Source organism: Pongo pygmaeus, chromosome X (assembly GCF_028885625.2).
Source record: "Pongo pygmaeus isolate AG05252 chromosome X, NHGRI_mPonPyg2-v2.0_pri, whole genome shotgun sequence".
Classification (NCBI taxonomy): domain Eukaryota; kingdom Metazoa; phylum Chordata; class Mammalia; order Primates; family Hominidae; genus Pongo; species Pongo pygmaeus.
The window spans coordinates 127687752-127710577 of record NC_072396.2 but is presented as its reverse complement, the minus strand read 5'-3'; the positions used below and the strand labels follow the sequence as shown (position 1 = coordinate 127710577).

Here is a 22826-nt window from a genome sequence, read left to right as displayed (position 1 = left end):
TGAGCATGGGAAGAAATGAGTTCATATTATGTTTGTAAATGTTGCATGTGATCTTGTTTCATCCTCTGAAGTTCATAAGGCATGCTATCAGAGATCCCCAATGTGTGTGTGTGTGTGTGTGTGTGTGTGTGTGTGTGTATGTGAGTTACTGTTTTTTTTTTTTTGTTGTTGTTTTTGAGACAGAGTCTCACTCTGTCGCCAGGCTGTAGTGTTGTGGCAAGATCTCAGCTCACTGCAACCTCTGAATCCCTGGTTCAAGCGATTCTCCTGCCTCAGCCTCCCGAGTAGCTGGAATTACAGGCATGCACCACCACGCTCAGCTAATTTTTGTATTTTTAGTAGAGATAGGGTTTCACCGTGTTGACCAGGTTGGTCTCAATCTCCTGAGCTCGTGATCTGCCTGCCTTGGTCTCCCAAAGTGCTGGGACTACAGGTGTGAGCCACTACACCCGGCCAGGAGTTAGTTTTTAAAATTGCCTTTATGACTTGACATCACTGAAGATTGAAGGGGAAGTGACATGACTGTGGCAGTCAAGTCCCTAAATAAAGGATGATGTGCTCTTGCTGGCTGCCTTCTTTGCCCCATTGGATTTAAATGGCTTGGAGACCAATTGGCCGCCGGCCCTACAACCCTGTATTGTACGAATATCAAGGATAGCCTTTGTTGGGTCTAGATAACATTTTCAGTATAAGCAGGTTAAAGGAGTTGGTTTCTCTATGCTGCTTTTGTAGTTCCACTTTTAGATAATCAACATTCATGTGCTGCCCTGAAGAACCACCCCACCAAGTCCTTAATGATGCCACCAGTGACCATTTGGGGAAACAGAAAAAGTGGCATGCCAGAACTAGAAAATGATTTGTACTTCCTTATACTTAGAAATATCCAGCTCCCTGTCTAATCAGATTTTCAAAACAGCTCAATTTCCATACGAATTACTCATTGGCTAGGAATTGATGAGCATTAGAAACCACAAACCAATCAGAATGTGGCAATAGCTTTGCTCAGAATTAAATGTTGATTCAAATCAGCTCTGGTAATATGATGCCCTTTAATGAAATCATCATTGAATGATTTAGTAGATGCTTTCCTAGTTTTTGAGAAAGACACAAAATAAGTGGGAGATGGGGTCTGGGCATGGGGGCAATGAATATTTGGTCACGCTTTCTGCCTCTGGGCTAATAAATCTCTTCATCTTTCCAGAGAGCCTCCTTTTGCCTGCAATATGGATGAATGACCTTTGAAAGCCTAATGGGAATTGATGCCATTTATTGATTACCATTTAAAGCACAACTTTCTAATCTCTAATTGTTTTTGAAAGAAAAATGCTTTCCAGTGGAACAAGTATCTCTTATCTGAGGGTTCAAGTCTGGTGTCTTGATGTCCTAAGTGATTAATTACTTCATATGGAAACTTCTGGTGTCTTGATATCCTAAGTGGTTAATTACTTCATATAGAAACTTCTGGTGTCTTGATATCCTAAGTGGTTAATTACTTCATATAGAAACTTCATGCCTATTGGGATGGTTATCATAAGCTCTGTTGAAGGTTGATATCAAACCAGATTTCCATGGAGCTGGTTATGTGTTGACTACTCATCAGATGGAAATCCCTGGCTTCTAGGCTTCTAGCCCTGATAAATGTGAGTGATTTCATGGGGGCAGGAAATTGTTTCTAAATAAGCTTCTGGGACTGCCATAGTAGTGAGGGTCAAGGCCAGATTAGTTCCAGAGGGTCTTCATGTCATTTTGATGCTCCCAACATTGGACCCCTCCTCCCAGTTGGGGATTATGATCTGCTCAGTAAACAGGTGGTATAGGTGAGATATGGATATCTTGAATCAATGAGAATTCTTGAAAGGGTCCCAGGACTAATACATTCTCTTTCAGGGAGTGAAAACAGTTTGTAGTTAATTGCTATAATGTCAAGAAACATACTCTTCCTGGTTTACTGTGAAGTAATTGGACAAATCTCATGATAATACATGTAGAAATGTATTTCTTATTGATTATTTAAAAAGCAGGTTTAGAACCACCATCTGTTTACTCTGGGCCTTTGTGGGAAAATCAGCAATTATATCTGTCATCCAATAACTTGATTATTGGTTGGAGAGAGTGACTAACTACTCCACCTGCTACCCAAGTGGCTTCTGGATCATTGCTACAACTAGTTACTGTGGTTACAGTAGCAGGCAGTAGTAATATTATAGAATGTGTCAATTTTCTAATCTAAATTAGCATATTTTTCTTGTTGGGGTAACTGAAAAAACATTTTAGTTCTTAAAAACTCTACTAGTATTCTTCCTTAATAGTCCAGTTACCACAGAATAAAGATCTTCATGGTTTATGTGAAAGTGGTTTGTCCCTCATATTATCCTTCTATCATTTCCTGCTTCAATCTCCTTTCATCTTTCCTCTTGATAGACTTTACATAGCTTTATTAACTTCTGCTAGTGAACAATTTACTGTTTCCCCAATAAGATTTTGCCTATGAGGAGCTGAGGGAATACGTCTACCCAAGAAATTAAAACAATTATCAGCTGTCCTGAAAATGAAATTATCACCATGTACACAAATACTTGATACAATTCTAATGCATCTCAATAGACAACTAACATTTAAAATAGAATATGTAATTTCTTATAGTCCATTACTCATCGGTCTTAGAGTCAATTGCCTAACTTCTGTGAACCTCTGAGACATAAAAGCACTGCTTTTGTAAAAGCTAGAAAGCAGAATATATATTATTTAGTTCAATCCCCTCATTATTCAAGTGAGGGGACTGAAGCTGGTAGAAGTTAAATGGCTTGCCCAAGGACAAACAATCACTTTGTGGCAGGGTTGGGATTCAAACCTGGGAGTCCAAACTCAGTGCCCTCGACACGAAACTTGTTATGTCTTACTCAAGTCTTGGTTCTAAACGACAATGAAGTAGATCACCAACCAAGCAGCCCGGTATTTAAGATGCTCTCCTTTGATAACATTCCCACTCATTCCCAACTCTCCCTTAAAAGCACTGTGAACTTGCCTTTGTGAGAAGATGATAAAATAAAAATCAGCAGGCTTAATTAACTGCAAAGCACTTACTCTGAAAAATTCTTTTGTTGAACCGGAGTCCAGGGTCCCATATGCAATTTCAGTCTGTTTAGCTAAGTCTTCAGCACTCTCTATGGGAGAAACCATCCTCTCCACAGTCAGGAAAGCAGCAAGATTGGCAGTATAGGAAGAAATTATGATCAGGGTGAAGAACCACCAAACCCCTCCAACAATGCGCCCGGAGAGTGATCTATAAAACAAAACAAAAACAAATCCAGACCCAGAGGGGCCAGATCTAAGTTTAAGAAATCCTTGTCTCTATTTCTGGAAAGAGGAGTGGTTTCAGTATAGCTGATGAAGGAGGGAAATAGATGATGTGAGGGAATTAAAACATTAAATGAAGGTCACATGTTAACAACAATACCCCATGTCATGATGGCATATTATGATGGTGCATGCATAATACTCGTCAGGCCTATACACGTTTCAAAGCAGGATTTTCTTTTTAAAAAATGAGGTCAGGTCTCTCTATGTTGCCCAGACTGGACTTGAACTCCTGGGCTTTAGCTATCTTCCAGCTTCAGCCTCCTGAATAGCTGGGACTACAAGTGCACTCCCAGCAGGATTTTTCCTTTTAATTACAGGAAAAAATATTTTTTACCATCTCCTGCTTCCACAAGTCATAATTTAACTTATTGAGTTCTCTTCCTGTGAAGTTTGCTGGGCACACCTGTAGAAGCAAATGGTTTTCAGCCTTGGCTCCACATTAAAATCACCCAGAATCTTAAAAAAAAAAAAAAAAAACTCATGCCCAGGCCCACCAATTAAATCAGAACTTGGGAGGTAGGACACAGACATTTAAATTTTTTAAAGCTCACCAGGTGATTACAAAGTGCAACCAAGGTTGAAAACCACTGCTACAAGGTAATGTCATGAGAGAAACATAGTCAAAAACCTCTTCTCACTTGAAGATAAATGGGTAGGTGCTGGAAAATGAGCACTATTCACTTTGAGTTTAATAAATTTAACAAAGACATTGCTATTTTGTGGAGTTGGTCACCCATAAGGCAAGGAGCTAGATGATAATATTTATTATCATCTTAATATAAATAGCTTTTGGGGCCCAGGAGATTAGAAACTTTCTCCTTTGACAACTAAGCCTTAACCATTCAGGGCAGACTCCAAATGAAGTAGGAAACTACCTGTATAGTCGGATTAGAGGCATTAAAAGGCTTGCTTCCTCCACACCCCCTTCCACCCCTACACACGGAAAACGAAAACAAAATCATCCTCCTGGTCTGATGGAGAAATTCTATTCGAATCACCCTCTGTGTTGTTTTCAGGAGGCTTGATCAAAACGTAACACATTACTTCAACAGCACCCACTGTTTATTCAGTTAGTAGGGAATGGGAAAGAAGATGGGTAAGTTTTAATAAGGGGAAATTTTTGTTCTTAAATGTTACTGTGCATCAGCATTACCTGAGGTGTTTGTTAAAATGCAGATTCAGAATAGCTGAATGCCCAAGAATCTGCACTTCTTAAGCATCACAGGTGATTCTGCTGCAAGTGGTCTGCAGACCAAACTGAGAAACATTGTTCTTCTACATCAGTGATTCTCAGTTCTGCCTGCATATCAATATCATCTAGGGAGCTTCAGTCAAAACATGTCAACACAAAAAGACAAAAAACCTTGCCTAGGCTTCATCCAAGACCAATTAAATCATAACCCTGGGGGTTGGGACTAAGCAGCAGCACTTTATAAAACTCTCAAGGTGCAGACAGGTTGCAAGTTTGGTCCTACATCATGAGTGTTCCTCAGAGACAGGGACCTCAGGAAATTATTGGACAGTGTGAGGGAATTGAATGCTCAGTGATGGGTAATGGCTTGTACTCAGGAAACTTCATCTCCTTCACAGTGTTGCTGAAGGCTTGCTCTGTCTGCAGAAATGAAAATCTGCTCCCTAGATTTTATAAAACATTGCCACATCATCCTTAGGATAATTCTGCTGTGTGGCAGAGCTCCATCCTAGTTACGCTGTGTTCTCCCATGCCCAGAAAAACTCACAGGAAGAGAACCCACTCTGTCATAAAGTCAAGAATAGGCTTAGGAGCCTGGCACATCTCCAGGCTCTGTGGGAAGAGGGTAGTTCTGGGCTGAGAGCCGGCAAATCAAGCTCTTCGCTGTCTGTACCAGCATTTCACCACTTTAAAGCAAATTTAAATTCCTGTGTCCCAAGATAACCTTTTTCTGGCCTCTGGAAAACTCAGTTGTTTTAGATGCTACACTCTGATTGAATAATTTTGGCAGGTATTTTGATAAATATTTATTATTGGTTAACTATAACAAACTGACTTGATTTTTTTTAAAATCTGCAGTTCCTGTTGGTCCCTGGATTCCTGAGACAACCCTTATTTATTTCCTGAACATGATCACTTTTAGCTTTTTGAATTTGAAAATCTGCTTTGCAGTAGATTTTTCTAACAGTTACACTATCTCAGGATTTCATCTGGGAACATTTCTCTTTTAATCAGAAGTAAAAACATCTGGATGAGTCGGAAAAGAATGTGTCACACTTCTGAATGCTAAAAGTATACAGGGTGTTTTGATTATGCATTTAGACCTTTCATAGTCTTTCTTCATTGTTGCCACATACATTTAATTTATTCTGAACTGATCTGACTCTAGAAATAATTTTGCTGTATAAAAGATTAACACTCCAAAGAAACATCCATAGTAATAGAGGAACAAAAATGATAACAATGATAGCTAATACTTATTGAGCACTTCTTGTGTGCCAGACTCTGTTCTAATTGCTTTACCTGTGCCAACTATTTTAATTCTCTATCCCTATGGTTAGGTGCTATTTTAAAGATAAGCAAACAGAGGTATTTTACAGATAAAGAAACTGAGGCACAGAGAGGCAGAATAGAAAATAAAACATTTAAACTTATACACTAGGAGAGAAATACCCACATTTTTGTAGTATAAAATACCTGTATTTTGTATAAGAAAATCCAAAATGGTATGCAAGTTATAGAAGGTGCAAATTTTCTCCAAACACTGAGGAATATAGTGGCATGAAAACCAAACATATTTGTATAATTATTGTTTATTATCTGTTGTTCATTTGGGACAGAACTGTGACTGTCATTTTTATTTGGAATGATGAGGTTTTGCCAGACCAAGGAGAAAACTGACTTTGGAGTAATTCCAGAATCACAGTTTGATATGGAAAGAGGTATATTTTGCTGCTGTGAATACTAATGGTAGTTTATGCATTGTCTACTTGACAATGTGGAGAAAAATACAGTAATTTATGGAAATTACACTGTGCCATTGTATTGAGGCTAATGGACTGTGGCTGTGTCAGTCTGATCTAAAATCAAGCCTGCACATCATAATCTGGTTATTTTGGCCACTTTAGTACTGACTCAGATCATCATGTGGTTGAGCTGAATGACTCAGCTGTTGGTTGTTGACATGACTGAAAATAAACCTAAATGCAAAATGGTCATTTTCGTGGCCTCTTGTGTACATGGTTATTGACTCTGGCAATTTTGTGGTTAATATCATGATATACCTATGAGCATGGAGAATTTGGGTGATTACCCACATAAAAATGGTATAACAGTACCTGCATACCTGAGCAGAGATAGAAAAGGAGTTTCAGTGGAATCAGTGTGGAATGCACAAGCTTGCATTCAACATTCTCTCCTCAAAACAGTAGCAGCTTAGACAAAAGATTTGATGGAATTTCCACCACTTTATTCCCTTGTTTAGCATAAGTGCCTCAATCCTTTCACTGAGAAAAAGTGCAGTGGAACCTACAGGGAAGAAGCTCCATAGGCATTTTTACATTTACCTTTTCTCATTAGGTACTCATATAGCCACTTAAATTCACATTTCACATGGAGGTTATATAAAAAGTGACTGATGGGTCAATCGCATCACATTTTATAAAGGATCTATTAAAATAAGACAAGACTTTATAGTTGAATTAAAAAGACCTTTCATTTTCCAGTATCTTTCCCTCCATTAATGCAGCTACAAAATGTTTAACATTCATTTCAAATAGTTTTGTTGCACAAGACAGATTTCAAGGTTAGCATAATGAAATGGCTGTAAGATGCTGCACATTTAGTGTTTACAAAAGTGCATTATAAGAAGCGTATCATACCTTTTGAGGAAATGTAAGAGGAGGCGTGAAGTTAATGAAAGTAAATTAGCAACAAGAGGAAAACAGACATATAAAAAAGCACTGCAAAATACGTACATCAAATAATATACAATGCTCTTGTTATCTGTAATAATAAAGAACTAGAGTTTCTGAGTTAATAGTAAAATGTATTTTATGACCTTTGAAATGATAATAAAAGTGAGCTATGTGCTATAACCTTTATCTTGTAAGTAAATTGTATAATCTTCACTTTACTAGCTTACAAGATGAAGAGCTGGGACTGAAAACTGCTTCTCTATTGTACAAACTCTATCATTCCTTTTTTTCTTTTCTTTCTTCCAAAGTATGCATCATTTCTATACTCCATTTAATGCCATGTCTGTGACAGATTTTTAAAAAATGTGCAGAATCAATCTTTGGTTCTTACAGTCTTCTCTGATGGGAATAAGTAACCATGTCCCAAAGATGGAAAACTACAGCTTTTAGCCAGAAAAGCCGTGAAATAGTTGTAATAAAAATTCTGCTATTACCTCATTAATTTATTATCACATCACTACTACTTTGAAGTGAATTTGCAGTAAGATAAAGACAGTGGTCATACATCAGCAGAGGAAAGGGTATGCTTAAAATATAGCCAAAAATCCTATTGTCTTTGATCTCATTTATTTTATACCCTTCATGTCTTTTATTATTCTGCACATACTTTACATTTTAAAGGAGGATCTACATGTCAACTAATCTGGACAGATCCCCTGCCCTCTTCAACAAAGTACTTCATATCTTGAAAACTTAACAGGAGAGTAACACCTTTGGAAACATCTGTACATAGTAATCAGGTTCAAGTTCATCTGTTCTTTCCATTTTCTCTGTAATAATTCCCCCAACTCTCATGTCTTCAATTTGTCTAGCCCTCAGATGTCCCTGCAGCTGCACAGAAAGTCAGCAGGGGGAGCCTTTGTCTGGAAGGACTTGGACTCTGGACTGCTTAGTGGTTCTATCCAAGTTTTACAAAGGAAATAAATTTCATATTAAAAATAAAGTTACAACCTCCAGCCAATATCAGTAAGACATAGTAGAATAATACAATAAAAATATTTGCAAGAGTTGTAATCTTTAACAAAAGCAAGTTCAAGAAGGAATGTTGCTGGTTATTTCTCATCAGAGGTCAGCTCTTTGATACTAACTGGTATTTCAACTGTATTCTCAAGGAGTTTTAGGAACTAAAATGCAAATGTTATATTAGCTGTTAGTATTTGTGAAACTAGCATGGTTATGTGCAGCCAATTTGATAATGACAATAGCTATCATTTATTGAGAACTTACATGCCAGGCACTGTGCTTTTTATTTTACAGATGAAGAACTGAGGCTTAGCAAGGTTTAGTGATTTGCCCCAGGTTACACAACTGCTAAGCAGATTGTGAATCTAGTGAGGCTAACTCCAGTGCCCACGTGCTTAACCACTGTGCTTCTGCCATCTGCCTGTACCCACTGCCTGTCTTCTCCTTCCCCACTCAGGGGGAAAAAGGTTGAATTGAATCTCCTTGTACCTTCCACCGACTCCTCCTAATAAATCAGTTTGTATGTGGACAAAACCTCAGCTTATTATATTTATTACCTTCTCTAGAGTTAGCTCAGCCTCCAGCTTCATGTAGAACAAACTTACTCACTCTGAACAATTATGATAGTTCAAACCTAATATTGACATAGACTCTTTAAGCTTCTAGGTAGCTGTGAATAATTTGGTGGAAATGTAATGATGCCATCAGTTTTTCTCATGATGTCTTGTTTCTGATTTCCCAGTCTCTTACTTTGAGCATACACACTCTCGATAATATTTTAAATGCTCACTGCCTACTTTCATTGAAAACCAGAAAAAAGGTAGAGTTTCTTTAGAGGTTGAAAGAATGGAAAACAGCTCTTATGCCTGAGCATGAGGAGAGGAATGGAACAAACAGTGCAACTTCAGGTTGGTAGTGGGAGGCAGTGTGCAGTAGTGGAAATAATCATACTGTTGCCTCTGAAAACCTCCATGACCTTGGATTTCATCACATCATCCTTTGGGTGCTGTTCCCTTGTCTGTGATGTGGGAAAAAGCAGCATGAAGTGGAAAGAGCATGTTTTGGAATTGGAGCTTGGTTTGTACTCAGGCTCTGCCATTAGCTGTGTGGCTGGGCAAATTATTTAATCTGACTATCACCTTCTTCAACTTAAAAATAAGTATAATGCCCACTCTGCAGTGGTGTTTTGAGGATTAAAATCCACCTGATAATGGAGGTAAAGTGCCTACACACAGTGGGAGCTGAGGGAAGGTGGTTGTTGTCCCTCTGCCCCCAGTAAATGGAAGCAGTTGGGCTAATTTATGTGTGACATTTCTTCCTGCTCTAATACTTAAATTCTACTTTAAAATGTGGTCTCATAATTTCTTGAATTGCTTCAATTTTGAGAAAAGTCAGAGTGTATAATGCATGCTCACATTCTGGGCTTTCTGAAGAGTTTGCATTCCAACCGTGGCCATTAAACAGAAATAAAGTATACTGCTGGTGTTTGCAGTCAAGGCAACCACAAATCTTAGAGTAACAACTATGTTATTATCAGAAATTTCTAAATCTGTTAATAGTTCTAGAAACACATCACAGTGATTGCTGTTATACAATTGAGCACAAACATATAATGAATAGAGCTCTCAAGACAAGGAGAAACATGTTTCCTCTTCACTAGTATATATCAGAAATATGCTAAGAAGTATAACATTTTATTAAAAGGCTTAAAGGTATAATTTATTTTGAAAGACACACAAAAGACAATATTGGGGGAGGGAATACCCATATGGTGGAAAACATAGAGCTCATAAAGGCAATAATTTATTACTTAAAAGTATAGTAAGAATAATACTTGTTACTCTAAGCTAGTGTTATTCTGTAGGTTGTGTGCCCTATTTCTGGGTTGAATTGTAACCAGAATTAAAAAAAATGACACAATAGAAAATATCAGAGTGCATTGCACATTGTAAGGGTAAAGTATGGTGAACCTTCAGTTATATACATATGTGTATACTGAGTTGTGATGGAAAATTTACTTCTTACTGTGGATCATGGTAAAAAAATTTTGAAAGCCATTGCTCTTTATGACAGTGTCTAGTTTAGTATAATAAAATACATACTTTGAAAAAAAGCATTTGATATATCTCAGTGCCAAAGAAGAGCCACAGCTTAAATTCTACTATAAGACATTAACAAACCTGTTCAACTTGTCATTTTCAGGCCATAATCTTTAAGTTATTGCTTAATGAATCAATATATATATAAATTCTTCTAAAAATGAGAAGAGTACTTTTTGAGTATGCAGAGTAGTATGCAGCACTCCAATGGGGATACCACAAACTTAGTTCTGAAAATTCACTTACAGAAACCAATAAAATCTTTAGTCTTAATGACTGTTTAGTATTGTCTCAACATAGATTACCAGCCATGTTAAAAATCATTTAATTATAGGATCATTCAGAAACCATAGTCTCTTGAAGTGAACATTTCAAAAAATAAAGAAACTAGCAAAATAAACTCCCAGATAATACAAAAAATGACATACATTCTAAGCACAAAAGGAACAGAGAGTGAAATAATTTGGAGAATGTAATCAAGCAGATTGAGAAAAGCCAAAAAAAGTGTGACTTCGATAAATGAGGCATACCCCATACAGACTATTTTAAAAAGCTGCTGAATATGGTTACCAATTAGTTATGCTGCAAAGCTTCTTTTTAAATGTTTTATGGTCCAAATGGATAATCTCAAAATGAAGTATGCTATAAAAACATGGTAGGACTCTTCTGAGTCTTTATATTTCACATGAAAATCCCTAATATGTTTGTGTGATTGACTCTGGTCAGTATTTGGATTAATGTTCAAGTTTACCAAAACCTACAACTTTTTTGTCTCAAAATATAAAGATGTTACAGTCACCTAAAATGTATTATGATTAAGAATTCACCGCCATATTTGTTTAGGTTTAGACTAAGTTTGTGAGGCTCAGGACATTCATGTTCAATATTTTGCTTTTCTTAGATAAAATTTGCATACCATAAAATTCACCAATACAAGTGTACGATCAGTGATTTTAGTAAACGTAGAGTTGTGCAACTATCATCACGATCCAATTTTAGAGCATTTTTATCACCCTAAAAAGTTCCTTCATGCTCATTTGCAGTTAATCCTGGCAGGCCTAGGACTAGGATGAGGCAAGTGAGGCAACTCCCCCACATGCAAAGTTTAAAGGGGCATCAAAATCTCATTAATCAAGATAAATAGAATTTTAGTCCAATATTTAAAAAATTAATGCATAATATCAAAATTTTAAATAAAGCTTGAATGTGATCCCTGTACTTGCTTTACTCAGGCTCACTTGCCTCACCCTAATACTGGCCCTGATTATCCCCTCTCTGCTCCCTGCAAGCCCTTGGCAACCACTAACGTACTTTCTGTCTCTGTAGACTGCCTATTCGGGACAAATAGAATCATACAATATGAGATATTCAATAAATGGGATTCAAATGGCATGATATGTGGCTTTTTGCATCTGGCTTATTTCACTTAGCATAACTTTTTTTTTTTTTTTTTTTTTTGAGACTGAGTTTTGCTCTTATTGCCCAGGCTGGAGTGCAATGGTGCAACCTCGGCTTACTGCAATCTCCGCCTCCCAGGTTCAAGTGATTCTCCTGCCTCAGCCTCTCATGTAGCTGGGATTACAGGTGCCCACCACCATGCCCAGCTAATTTTTTGTATTTTTAGTAGAGACGGGGTTTCACCATGTTGGCCAGGCTGGTCTTGAAATCCTGACCTCAGATGATCCACCTGCCTTGGCTTCCCAAAGTGCTGGGATAACAGGCATGAATCACCGCACCCGGCCCAGCATAACATTTTTAAAGTTCGTCCATGTTGTAGATGTGTCAATAGTCTGTTCTTTTTAATTGGTGAATAGTATTCCACTATATAGATATATAATATTTTATTTATTTATTCACGAGTTGATAGACATTTGGGTTGTTTCTACTTTTTTAATATTATAAAGTTACTATGAACATTTGTGTATAACTTTTTGTGTGAATATGTTTTCCTTTCTCTTAGGTAAATAGCTAAGAATAGAATTGCTGTGTTATATTTTAAGTATGTATCTTACTTGATAAGAAACTGCCAAGCTATTTTCCAATGTGGCTGTAGCATTTTGCATTCCCACTACTAGTGGATGAAAGTTCCAGTTGTTCTACATTGTCATCAGCACTTGGTATTGCCTGTCTTTTTGATTGTAGCCATTCTAGAGGATGTATGGAAGCATCTCATTGTGGTTTTAATTTGCATTTCCCTAATGGCTAACAATGTTGAGTATCTTTTGTTGTGCTTATTAGCCATTTATATATCTTCTTTGGGGAAATGTCCATTCAAATCTTTTGTCCATTAAAAAATTGGATTGTCTTCTTTTTATTGAGTTGTAAGAGGTGTTATATATTCTGGATACAAGTCCTTTATCAGAAACATGATTTACTAATGTTTTCTCCCAGTCGGTTTTTTTTTTCATTTTCTTAATACGTCTTTTTAAATGCAAGGTTTTGAATTTTGATGAAGTCCAGTTTATCAAATTTTTAATGGATTGTGCTTTTTGTGTCTTATCTAAGAGCACTTTGTCCAAACCAAGGTAAAACAGATATTCTCCTATGTTTTCTTTGAGAAGTTTTATAGTTTTAACTAGAAAACTTGGGTGGGATACTACAATGGATAGTTGTAGGCAGTCTGAGAGCAAAATGAAAAAGGGAGGGCATTGAAAGGAGAAGGTAGGAGGGATTTAAAGAAGAGTTCTATGTTCTTTTAAATTTTGTCTGGATCCAATCTCTTTAGAAATGAGAAAACACTTTAGTACAATTAATTAGGAAACCATGTCTGTTTGATCTGATGAAGATTTAGTATTTACTTTATCTGAATAATATTAATATTAGTGGCAATGTTGCCTTTATCCAGAGTTCAAATGTTTGTTTTAATGTATATACAATACCATGGAAATGCATGAAAGACATTCAAAGCAACACCAATGACACACTCACTTCATGGACATAAGCAAACACAATGGCTTAATGATAATCTGTCATTTGATGGAATGCTAAATGAAAAAATCTGGAGTTGAGATGGATGAATACCATATGTACATGAATGGAGTATGACCATAAAATGCAATGAGGCATTGAGTATGCCACAAAAACAAACCTTGGAGAAATATCACATCCTTGCTGCATAAAGGCACCCAAAGAAAACCAAAGACTGTTAAATATTCCAAATTCATTTGGAGGATCAGGAGGACTTTGTGGGTCACGAGGTTCTTCATTGTTGTCTTCCAAGTGCCATTCATAAGGACTGAATCTGCTGACTAGGAAAAGAACTACGCTGACTCCAATGTAAGCAAAGACAATGCACATCCAGATTTCATAAGCCAGTGGATCCAGAAATGAGAATACGCCTGGTTTTGATTTCTGAGGCTTCTTTATCATGATGGAGATGCCCAGGCTCATGAATGGCTTTGAAAAATCTATGACTTCTTCACGGACCAATGTTATAGTGAGTGGAGCAACAGCTATATCAGCTCTCTGAAAAAAAAGAAAAAAAAAGAAAATATATATGACTTTTAGAGACAGTCTTTAATCAGTTATTTGTCACTTAATATACTTCTTTGGTGAAAATATCAAGTCCTAAATCTTTACAACCAATTGAATTATCAATGCTTAGGTTAGAAAAGTGGTAGCATTCAGTGGGTTCTAAAGTGCTTTAACTTGATGGTAAATTAAAGAAAGGGTGCTGGCCTTTTGTCTTCTGAGGACACATTGGCTTAGAGCAACTGACTCTGCTTTCTTTTCCTAATAGTGTGTTTTTGCTACCTTATAATACAACTTGTACTGCCTTGTGACATGTCACTATTTAACTCTCGTTTTCTTATTTTAATTTTCATGTTCTTATGTCTTATCTCCCTCGCTTGACCGAAAATTCTTGTGGAGCAGGCATAATATCCTATACTTCTTATATCTGCTTCACTCTACACCATGAGGTGCCACACAAGGCCACAGCAGTTTAATTCTTAGGTGTTTGCTGTCTTATGTTATTGAATTTTTTTGAGAGTATATATATTAAAACAGGTTTTTTGAAGGCAGAGACTCAATCTTCTATTTTTGTATGTGTCACTGCAACAGATTCTAAACTAAAGAAACTGTAGATGCCTAAAAAATAAGTTGTCGATTATTGTATATGACATATGCAAACATGAAAGAATTTTGCCTGGGCAATAACAAGGGTAAAACAGTTGTCAGAACACATATTAATTTATGTAGTAAGCTATATTTTCTAGTGATAATATCAGTGTAGCACTCACATGTATTGAATCAATAAAATAAATGTCAGTAGTGCACTGCACAATTAACTTAGGCAAAGGCAGGCAACGTTTTTATATTAATCCCTTGAAAATAGGCACTAGGATTTTCTACATTTATTTCTTTTGTTTTCTGCAATTATTCCTTTCCAACAGTAGTAAGTCATAGTCTGAAGCCAGGCCTTAAAATGCACACAAAGAAAAATCCTTCTGACTAAGGAAAGGCTTTTGGATGGTATATCATATATGAAGTGAAAACACCAGTTTTGATCATTTTTTTCTATGTTCAGAACAGTTATGCCTCAATACCCCTACCAAAGGGCAGAGGTAGGGAAGTCTGATATAGAGTATATTTTCAAAGAAATGAAATTTTACTCCTTTGAATTACATATGATAAACCAGTTGAGGAATACTCCTTAATTAGTTTAAAGGGAAATGCAGATGATAAACAGCTAGCTAACATTTATTGAGTGCTTATTCTATATGAGGCACTTTGCTAAGCACATTACACTTACTATGTCATTTAATTCTCACAGTAACCTTGATATTGGTACAATCACCATTCCCATGTTGGAGATGGAGAAACTAAAGCACAGAGAGGCTGGGATTAGAACCCTGGTCTTCAGATTCCAGAACCCAGTTGCTTAATGAACATAATGTTCTGACTCCATAGATACTTGCAGGTTTCTACTCTACACTACTTTTATATGCAATTATCAACCTTAGCCAACCCCTCTTAGGTTCATTCCAATGCAAATTTGAGTCTTTATTCTGTGCCAAGCACTATTCTAGGTGTTAGGAATGAAGCAGTGAACAAGACAGACAAAACAGACAAAAATACTTACCTGCATGGAGGTCATCCTACATCCTTTACATCCTAGTGGAAGTTGCAGAAAGCATGGGTTTATTGAAGCCAACTGCCTACTGATCAAATCTACCTTGGAGGCTCACCACCATTTCAAACTAATCATTTCTAAAATTAAATCCATCTATCCCCCCAAAAGTAGATTCTCCTCTGTGTCTGTTGATGATGCTTATTTCAAACTTTTCCCAATTCCTAATCCTTATCAGTCCTATCCTCTCTGCAGATGATCTTGCCTCTTTCTTTACTGAGAAGATGGAAGCCATTTGATATAAGCTCTATCATCTCAGTTCCCCCTCCCCCAACTTTGTCAACATATTGCAGCATCTTTATACATTTCTTCTGTGTGTTTCCATCTCACAGAAAGTGACACTTTCTAAGATTTGATCAACTTATTCCATGCATTCTATATTTCTCTGTGGCTTCTTAAAACCCAGCTCTATCTACTATCTCTTTTACATCTTTAATTTTTCCCTTCTCCATTAATCTATTTCGGTGGTTCTTAAAGTATGGGTCCTGGATTAGCAGCAAAAGAGTCACCTGGGAACTTGTTAGAAATGCCAGTTCAACAGACACATGAAAAAATGCTCATCATCACTGGTCGTCAGAGAAATGCAAATCAAAACCACAATGAGATACTATCTCACACCAGTTAGAATGGTGATTATTAAAAAGTCAGGAAACAGCAGATGCTGGAGAGGATGTGGAGAAATAGGAACGCTTTTACACTGTTGTTGGGAGTGTAAATTAGTTCAACCATCGTGGAAGACAGTGTGGCAATTCCTCAAGGATATAGAACTAGAAATACCATTTGACCCAGTGATCCCATTACTGGGTATATACCCAAAGGATTATAAATCATGCTACTATAAAGACACATGCACATGTATGTTTATTGTGGCACTATTCACAATAGCAAAGACTTGGAACCAACCCAAATATCCCTCAATGATAGACCGGATTAAGAAAATGTGGTGCATATACACCATGGAATACTATGCATCCATAAAAAAGGATGAGTTCATATCCTTTGCAAGGACATGGATGAAGCTGGAAACCATCATTCTCAGCAAACTATCAAAAGGACAGAAAACCAGACACCACATGTTCTCACTCATAGGTGGGAGTTGAACAATGAGGACACATGGTCACAGGTGGGGGAACACCACACACTGGGGCCTGTCAGGGGGTGGGGGGCTGGGGGAGGGATAGCATTAGGAAAAATACCTAACGTAAATGACGGGTTGATTGGTGCAGCAAACCAACATGGCACCTGTATACCTATGTAACAAACCTGCACGTTGTGCACGTGTACCCTAGAACTTAAAGTATAATAAAAAAAATAAAAAAGAAAAAGAAAAAGAAATGCCAGTTCTTGGGCTCCACCCCAGATGTATGGGATGAGAAATTGTGGAGGCGTGAGACTCATGTGGTCTTCCAGTTTGTTGTAATGTTTGCTATAATTTGAAAATCATTGATCTATTTTATTCACTTAAAATCATTTTCAGGTAATCCTATTTACTAACAAACAAAAATGAAACAGAAAACACTCCTCCCACCTTTTGATCCTGCTGCCTTCTTAACCACATTAAATCCCTCCCTAACACCACCAGTATTATTGAAAAAATACAGCTTTACTGTGTTGCTATCAACACCACTTTCTCCTTATACCCCTGAGACTTAATTTCCAGCCCCTCCAAATTACTGAAATTGTTTCTTGAATTATATACTTGGCTACTAAATTCAAATATCTTCCTTCAGACATTAACTGCGTGTGTGACGCCATTGGCCTTTTGCATTATGTACGTGCTTTCCTTAGCTCTCTGTTATGAAAGACTACAGGTTCTCCTCCTACCTCTCTGAATGTTCCTTCTCTGACTTTCCTTCCTAGTTCTGCTCTCTCAATCAAGGTGCACCTTTGTACCCCAAGAGACTATTCAGAGTGCTTGTCTTAGGAGATAATCAATGAAGGTTTGTTCTTTAAGGTTCTGTCCTTCACTTTCATCCCTCAGTATTGTTACCTATGGTTTCAACTCTCATCTCATCGTGGCTAACTTCTGAATTTCCAGTTCCACGTTACTAACTAGAGGGGAGCCAAAGACAAATTTTCATCTCTTTTACCCTTTTGCCTGAAGCTAGACCTGGTCATAGTAAAAAAGGGTACTGAGGAGAATGAGTTGGCCAGAAAGCTAGCAGAGTTTTTTTTTTTTTGGCAGAGAAAGTCTGAATCAGTTAGAAAGAGTCTTGTCATGCCAAGAGAATTCACAGGTAAAGCCACTTCCTCTCTTTGCCAACATGTCTGTCTCCTGCTCAGAGCATGCAAATACCCCTCTAGTATCATTTCTCACTTGATTTCATTTGAATTTAATTACTTAATTTAACCAGTATTTTTCATCTTTTAAGTCTAAAAGATAGTTCTAGGAGAAATTGTTACTTGTTTGTTTTAGAAACAAGAAATAAGAAGGCATTCACGTGAGAAAATTATTTTGGAATGAATTTAAGGAATTTGGGGTCTTTTCTAGAAGGTACAGAAAGGAGTTTGAGAATCTTGACCCCTTTAAAAAAACCCTACTTGGTAATTGAAACACCTACTACATGGTAAGCACCACTAAATACTAACAAGACGTGGCTAGATGGATAAAGCAGGACTACTTTTTGTTGTCTGATTCCCAGGAACATTCATCAAAAGAACAGATTCCCAAAGAAGGCCATTCCTAGTTTGAAGTACTTCTGAAATCACAAAAGACAACAGGAAGAATCATCTGCTTCCCTTAGGCACTTGCCTTTTTTTTCCTCAGCCTGGCATTTCCGTATTTTTTTTTTCTGGATTGTTTCTTTCTAAGGAGATTTTTCGATTTTTCAAAAAATGTGGAATTTGTCTATGTTTTGGAGGGTGCTCTCCCAATCAAGAATGGCATTAAATCTGTGCTCAGTTGTACCTCGTTGATGTAGACCTGACTCCAAAAGGAGAATTCCCCATGATGAACCTTAAAAAATACCTATTACAGATGGAAAAAGGCAAAGGAATAGCAAAAAGCAGGTGGAAGAAGGCTCAAGGACAGCTTGAGGCAGAATCTGTAGCTCCCTTCCCTTCTATTGGTAGGAGACTTAGCAACTCTTCTCCTTTCTTGCATGTTTGGTAAGAAACCAAGCAGCAGAACTCATGTCAGCTCAGAGCCAGCCTTGGCAAAGCCCTTGCCCTCTATCACCACTATTCCCACAGGCAGTTTTTTGGCCACATGTAAGTTTTCTTTTGAAAAGTGTCTGTTCATGTCCTTTGCCCACTTTTTTATGGGGTTGTTTTTTGTCCACCAAACCCCTGTAATATGCAATTTACTTATATTACAAACCTGCACATGTACCCCTGAACGTAAAATAAATGTTAAAATAAGTTGTTGTGATAATTGGTTATTTCAGAGCATAGGACCCGCTTGGCATAATTTATGTGGGGCAATCATGTTATGACAGTCCCAAGAGAGCTCAATAGGTATTTTGAACACTAGTTAGTTATATGCTCCACCCTGTAACTAACTAGCATCCAAAAATACCCATTGAGCTCTCCTGGGATTGCCATAGCAAGAAGGTAAAGGGAGAGGTCACTTTCAAGGCAACTTAAAGATTGAGGAGGCCCACACTGATGAAAAACTGAAAAAGGTAAGTCCTCAAATGGAATTCCTTTCCTAGTCTCTGCTCTTATGAAAGCCAGCTGTCTGGGAGAGAGAGTGGTAAGAATTATGGATGGGGTTAGGGAGTAGGTGAAATTCTGACTCAACAATGAAGTGCCTCTCTTGGGGTATCCTGAATCACTCCAGTGGCCAGTTGTCCTCAAGCCTCTGCTTGCACTGGTAATAGCAGTAGGCAAGTTATTTTCAGAAACCTAGGTGGGTAAGTGTGTGGTAGTGGTATGAGGGTGCTCCAATTGACAGACAAAATCAAGCAAATGCAAAGAGCACAGAGTAAGAGTTTGCTAGTACTTTTGCTTGCATCTTGACTACTTAAAGGATTTTAATCAAGCAGCCTAAATGTGGCTGTGTGGGCTCAGTAAACACACTGAATTAGGTTTGAATTTTCCACTCACCAGTTGCAAACACGGAGCAACTGCATTAATTGGAGAGGATTTAGCTTGAGGGGATTTATAATCCTTTTCATAGGTGGGTTGCCAAAGTTGTAAATGTTATAAAAGTTAAAAACCAACAAACTCATACGTGTAGGGCTGATACACTTAAGAATCTGACAGGTTTTAGCCAGAGATGACACTGACTTAAACATAATTTTAAAAATTCTTTGAGATTGCAAGCTTGTTATATCTTTAAGAATTTTCATCTGATTATCTGATACAAAACTTGTAACCCACCATGAGACTACGAATGAGCAGGAGCTTGTCAGACACCATTTTAAAGCACTTTCTGAAAGCAAGGAAGGGGATAGGAGAGAGGAAGTAGACAATGTATTGATGTGTAATCATAATGTACTATATGTTATCCAAGAGAAGAAGCAGACATAACCTGACCCTTTGTCCCTGTATCAACCACAAGGCTCTAGTTGCCTTTGGCAGACATTTCCTTTGGAAAGTTGATATGTGTTGAAAACAGGAGTGGGGCAGAATCAAGCTAGACAATAGGAATATAATTGCTTGTGTGCTGGGGGACAAGACTTAAACTGATTTATTGGCAGTAATCTATGGAATATTTACTGTCTGCAATTGTTAAGATCTGGAGAAAAGAATGAGGCTTATTTAAATCTGTGCAACAACAAGCGGTGTCACAACGAATTTCTTTATCCAGAACAGGTATCCCCGACTGGATCTATTGATTAGGGCTACTTGTCCTTGGGGAGCTGAGAGAGTTAAAGACAATATGAAGATAAAAAAGTGTCTCTGGAGCTGGATGAAGGCCTTGTGAGACTACGTTTAGCTGGAAATATTTTCCCCACTCTTTCTGCTTCGAATGGCATACTTCATGTGTCCTTAATGCTCCTTCCTGGAGTTTACATGCATCATTTGAAGGAGGGGGGACTTTTATCAAATCATCAGCCCTTCTGCCAAAGCCCAGTATAATCACCTGAAGAATATCTGGCATCTGTTACTGGACGCTTGCTTCTCTGCCTTTTAGCTGGAAGGACAAATCGACTCTCTGCCTTTCTTAATGGAAAATGAATCCAGCTTAGGATAGTGACAACCTAAGAGATAATTTCTTCTAGGCAGAGAAATGTCAGTGCAAATAGTATCTGTAAAGTTGCCATGTGTCCTAGGAGCGTGAAGGAGTCTGGGGACACCCAGGGAATATGACCTATAATCAACCATCCCTGCAACCCCATTACTACCCCCAGGCTCTCTGCTATCTTCTAAGTCAGAAGAAGCAATTTAAGCAGCAGCTTGTCAAGCCTTTCCCAAAGCAACCCCCCTCTTCTTTATCCTTAGTTGTAACTGCTAGGAACATAAGGAACATGGCAGTTGCCCACTAGGAGGTGTTCTGTTAATTGGGGCCTCAATTTCCTTTTAGCCTTTCTCCTGACTCTCTTTTTCTCTTAGATCATATCTCCTCTCTAAGGGCAGAACCCCCCAGCTGTCTATATTGGGTTTTCAGATATTTCAAGTGATAACTAGAAATGTGGATTACATTATCCTGGAGGCCATAAATAAACAGGATGAGTATCTTGTATGAAAAAAAGCAAAATAAGTATCTTAGATGGAAAAGTTTATAATCCAACTAGATTGTAAGCCCCTTACAGCCAGGTGGGGATGCTATATCTGATTGATACAACACCAATATTCCCATAATCTGACAAGTTTATTGAACTGAGCCAGTGTGACCCAGTGGACAGAGCACCAGACCATGAGTCACAAAACCTGTGTTGCCAAGTTGTGGGATTTTGTGACTTTGTCCAGTCCTGCTGCCACTGCTGTACCTGTGTCCTCTAACAGGCTTTGGATTCCTGATTACCTGAGGGACAGTTCTGATGTCTGATCTTGGCTGGTCCCCATATGCATTTGTAAAAAATGAATGGTAAGGTAGGATTAAGGATGTTTAAGAGCCCTGCTAGCAAAAAATGCTGTTTTTAATTGTCCTCAAAACATATGGTATTTGGAAGCCATAAAAACTTGTGGTCTGTAAGCCATTTGATCTGGGACTGTTACCATGTAGTGGTGTTACAGACATCCAGCTCAAAATCAAAACTGCTAAAAGCAGGTGGACAGTTTCAAGTCCATAATGTTCTGAAGGGCTTACATAATGGGGCACATTGTGTCCTACTGAGGTTTGTTTCAAAAATAGCCTTCTTAGAGATACAAGGTGCCCCAACATCAACCTGATTTGAATTTCTTTAGAAAAAACCCTATTTATAAATCATCTGAAAAGAGGTTGATTGGCTTCTTTATTCTTTAGCAAATTTAATTCCTTTTGATTCTTTCTTGAGACGTTATGACTGACACTGAAATCTCCCTTGCAGAGCTTTCTTCATCTCTGATTTTTTTCATTCTTTCCACTCTGCTCTGTTTTACATACTAAAAGCATAAGAGAAATACCCTTAAGATAAAGCAGTGCCTATCTGTATAGGTTTCATGTTCACTGCAGGAAATATTTCCCTGTTCTCCATCTTTTTGCTCATTAAGAACTTAGAGAAATCATTAGGGGTTTTCTGCTCTTCTTTTTTTAAAGCAACTTGCAAACCACAAGAGGCCAGGCCTGCCAGAAATGAAAGCCTGTGTTTTCATTTTTCTCCATTTCTGTCATTGATAGAGAAGTTGAAAACTTCCCAATGCCAAAAGACTAAAACTTCTAAATGAAGATGAAGACACATTTAGCTCATGAGATCATCCTCTTTAACAGAGAGCTTTTACTCCAAGCATGATAAGAATGTATATTTTTCATAGCCACAGGTTTTAGAGGAAAATGGAATTTGGCAGTCTTCTCCAATGGGTTGGTTTGCTGTAGTTCTCTGGAATCACCTCCTGTTATAAGCCCAGAAAGCATCAGAAAGTTGTTTTAGGCAGGGGAAGGAGGAGGACATTTCTGTAAGAGCCTCCCCGGCTATTGCTTTTGTCTATAGTAGAAAGAACTAAAGGGAAAAGATGGGAAAGTTCCTATAGGAACACTTTTACTATTCAGAAGTGGAGAGAAAGCATCTAAGTTGCTGAACAAATGAGGGACTCTAATACTCAAGCTCCCTCACTCACAAGTAGACAAATTGGAATGAGGAAGAGATATGTGGAGATTAAATGAGTGCAGTACAGGGAACATGCTGGAGGAGAAACAAAATCCACTGAGAAAATTGGTCTTTGTCTGAACAATGTCAATCAATCTGCCTTGCTCTATGTCACTGTGTGTAATGTCTTCCTCAATGCCAGGAGAGCAGTGA

General features: G+C 37.8%; 1 protein-coding gene across 3 annotated transcripts in view; it reads right to left on the bottom strand.

Annotated features, from left to right (window-relative positions):
• GRIA3 (glutamate ionotropic receptor AMPA type subunit 3) overlaps positions 1-22826 on the bottom strand; it is a 306145-nt gene that overhangs the window by 58257 nt on the left and 225062 nt on the right. For all 3 annotated transcript variants that reach the window (XM_063660409.1, XM_063660408.1, XM_054471451.2), the window contains 2 exons: positions 13459-13835; positions 3085-3283 (listed from right to left, as the gene is read on the bottom strand). In XM_063660409.1, the coding sequence (XP_063516479.1) occupies positions 3085-3283; positions 13459-13835 (576 nt within the window). The remainder of the gene's footprint in view (positions 1-3084; positions 3284-13458; positions 13836-22826) is intronic.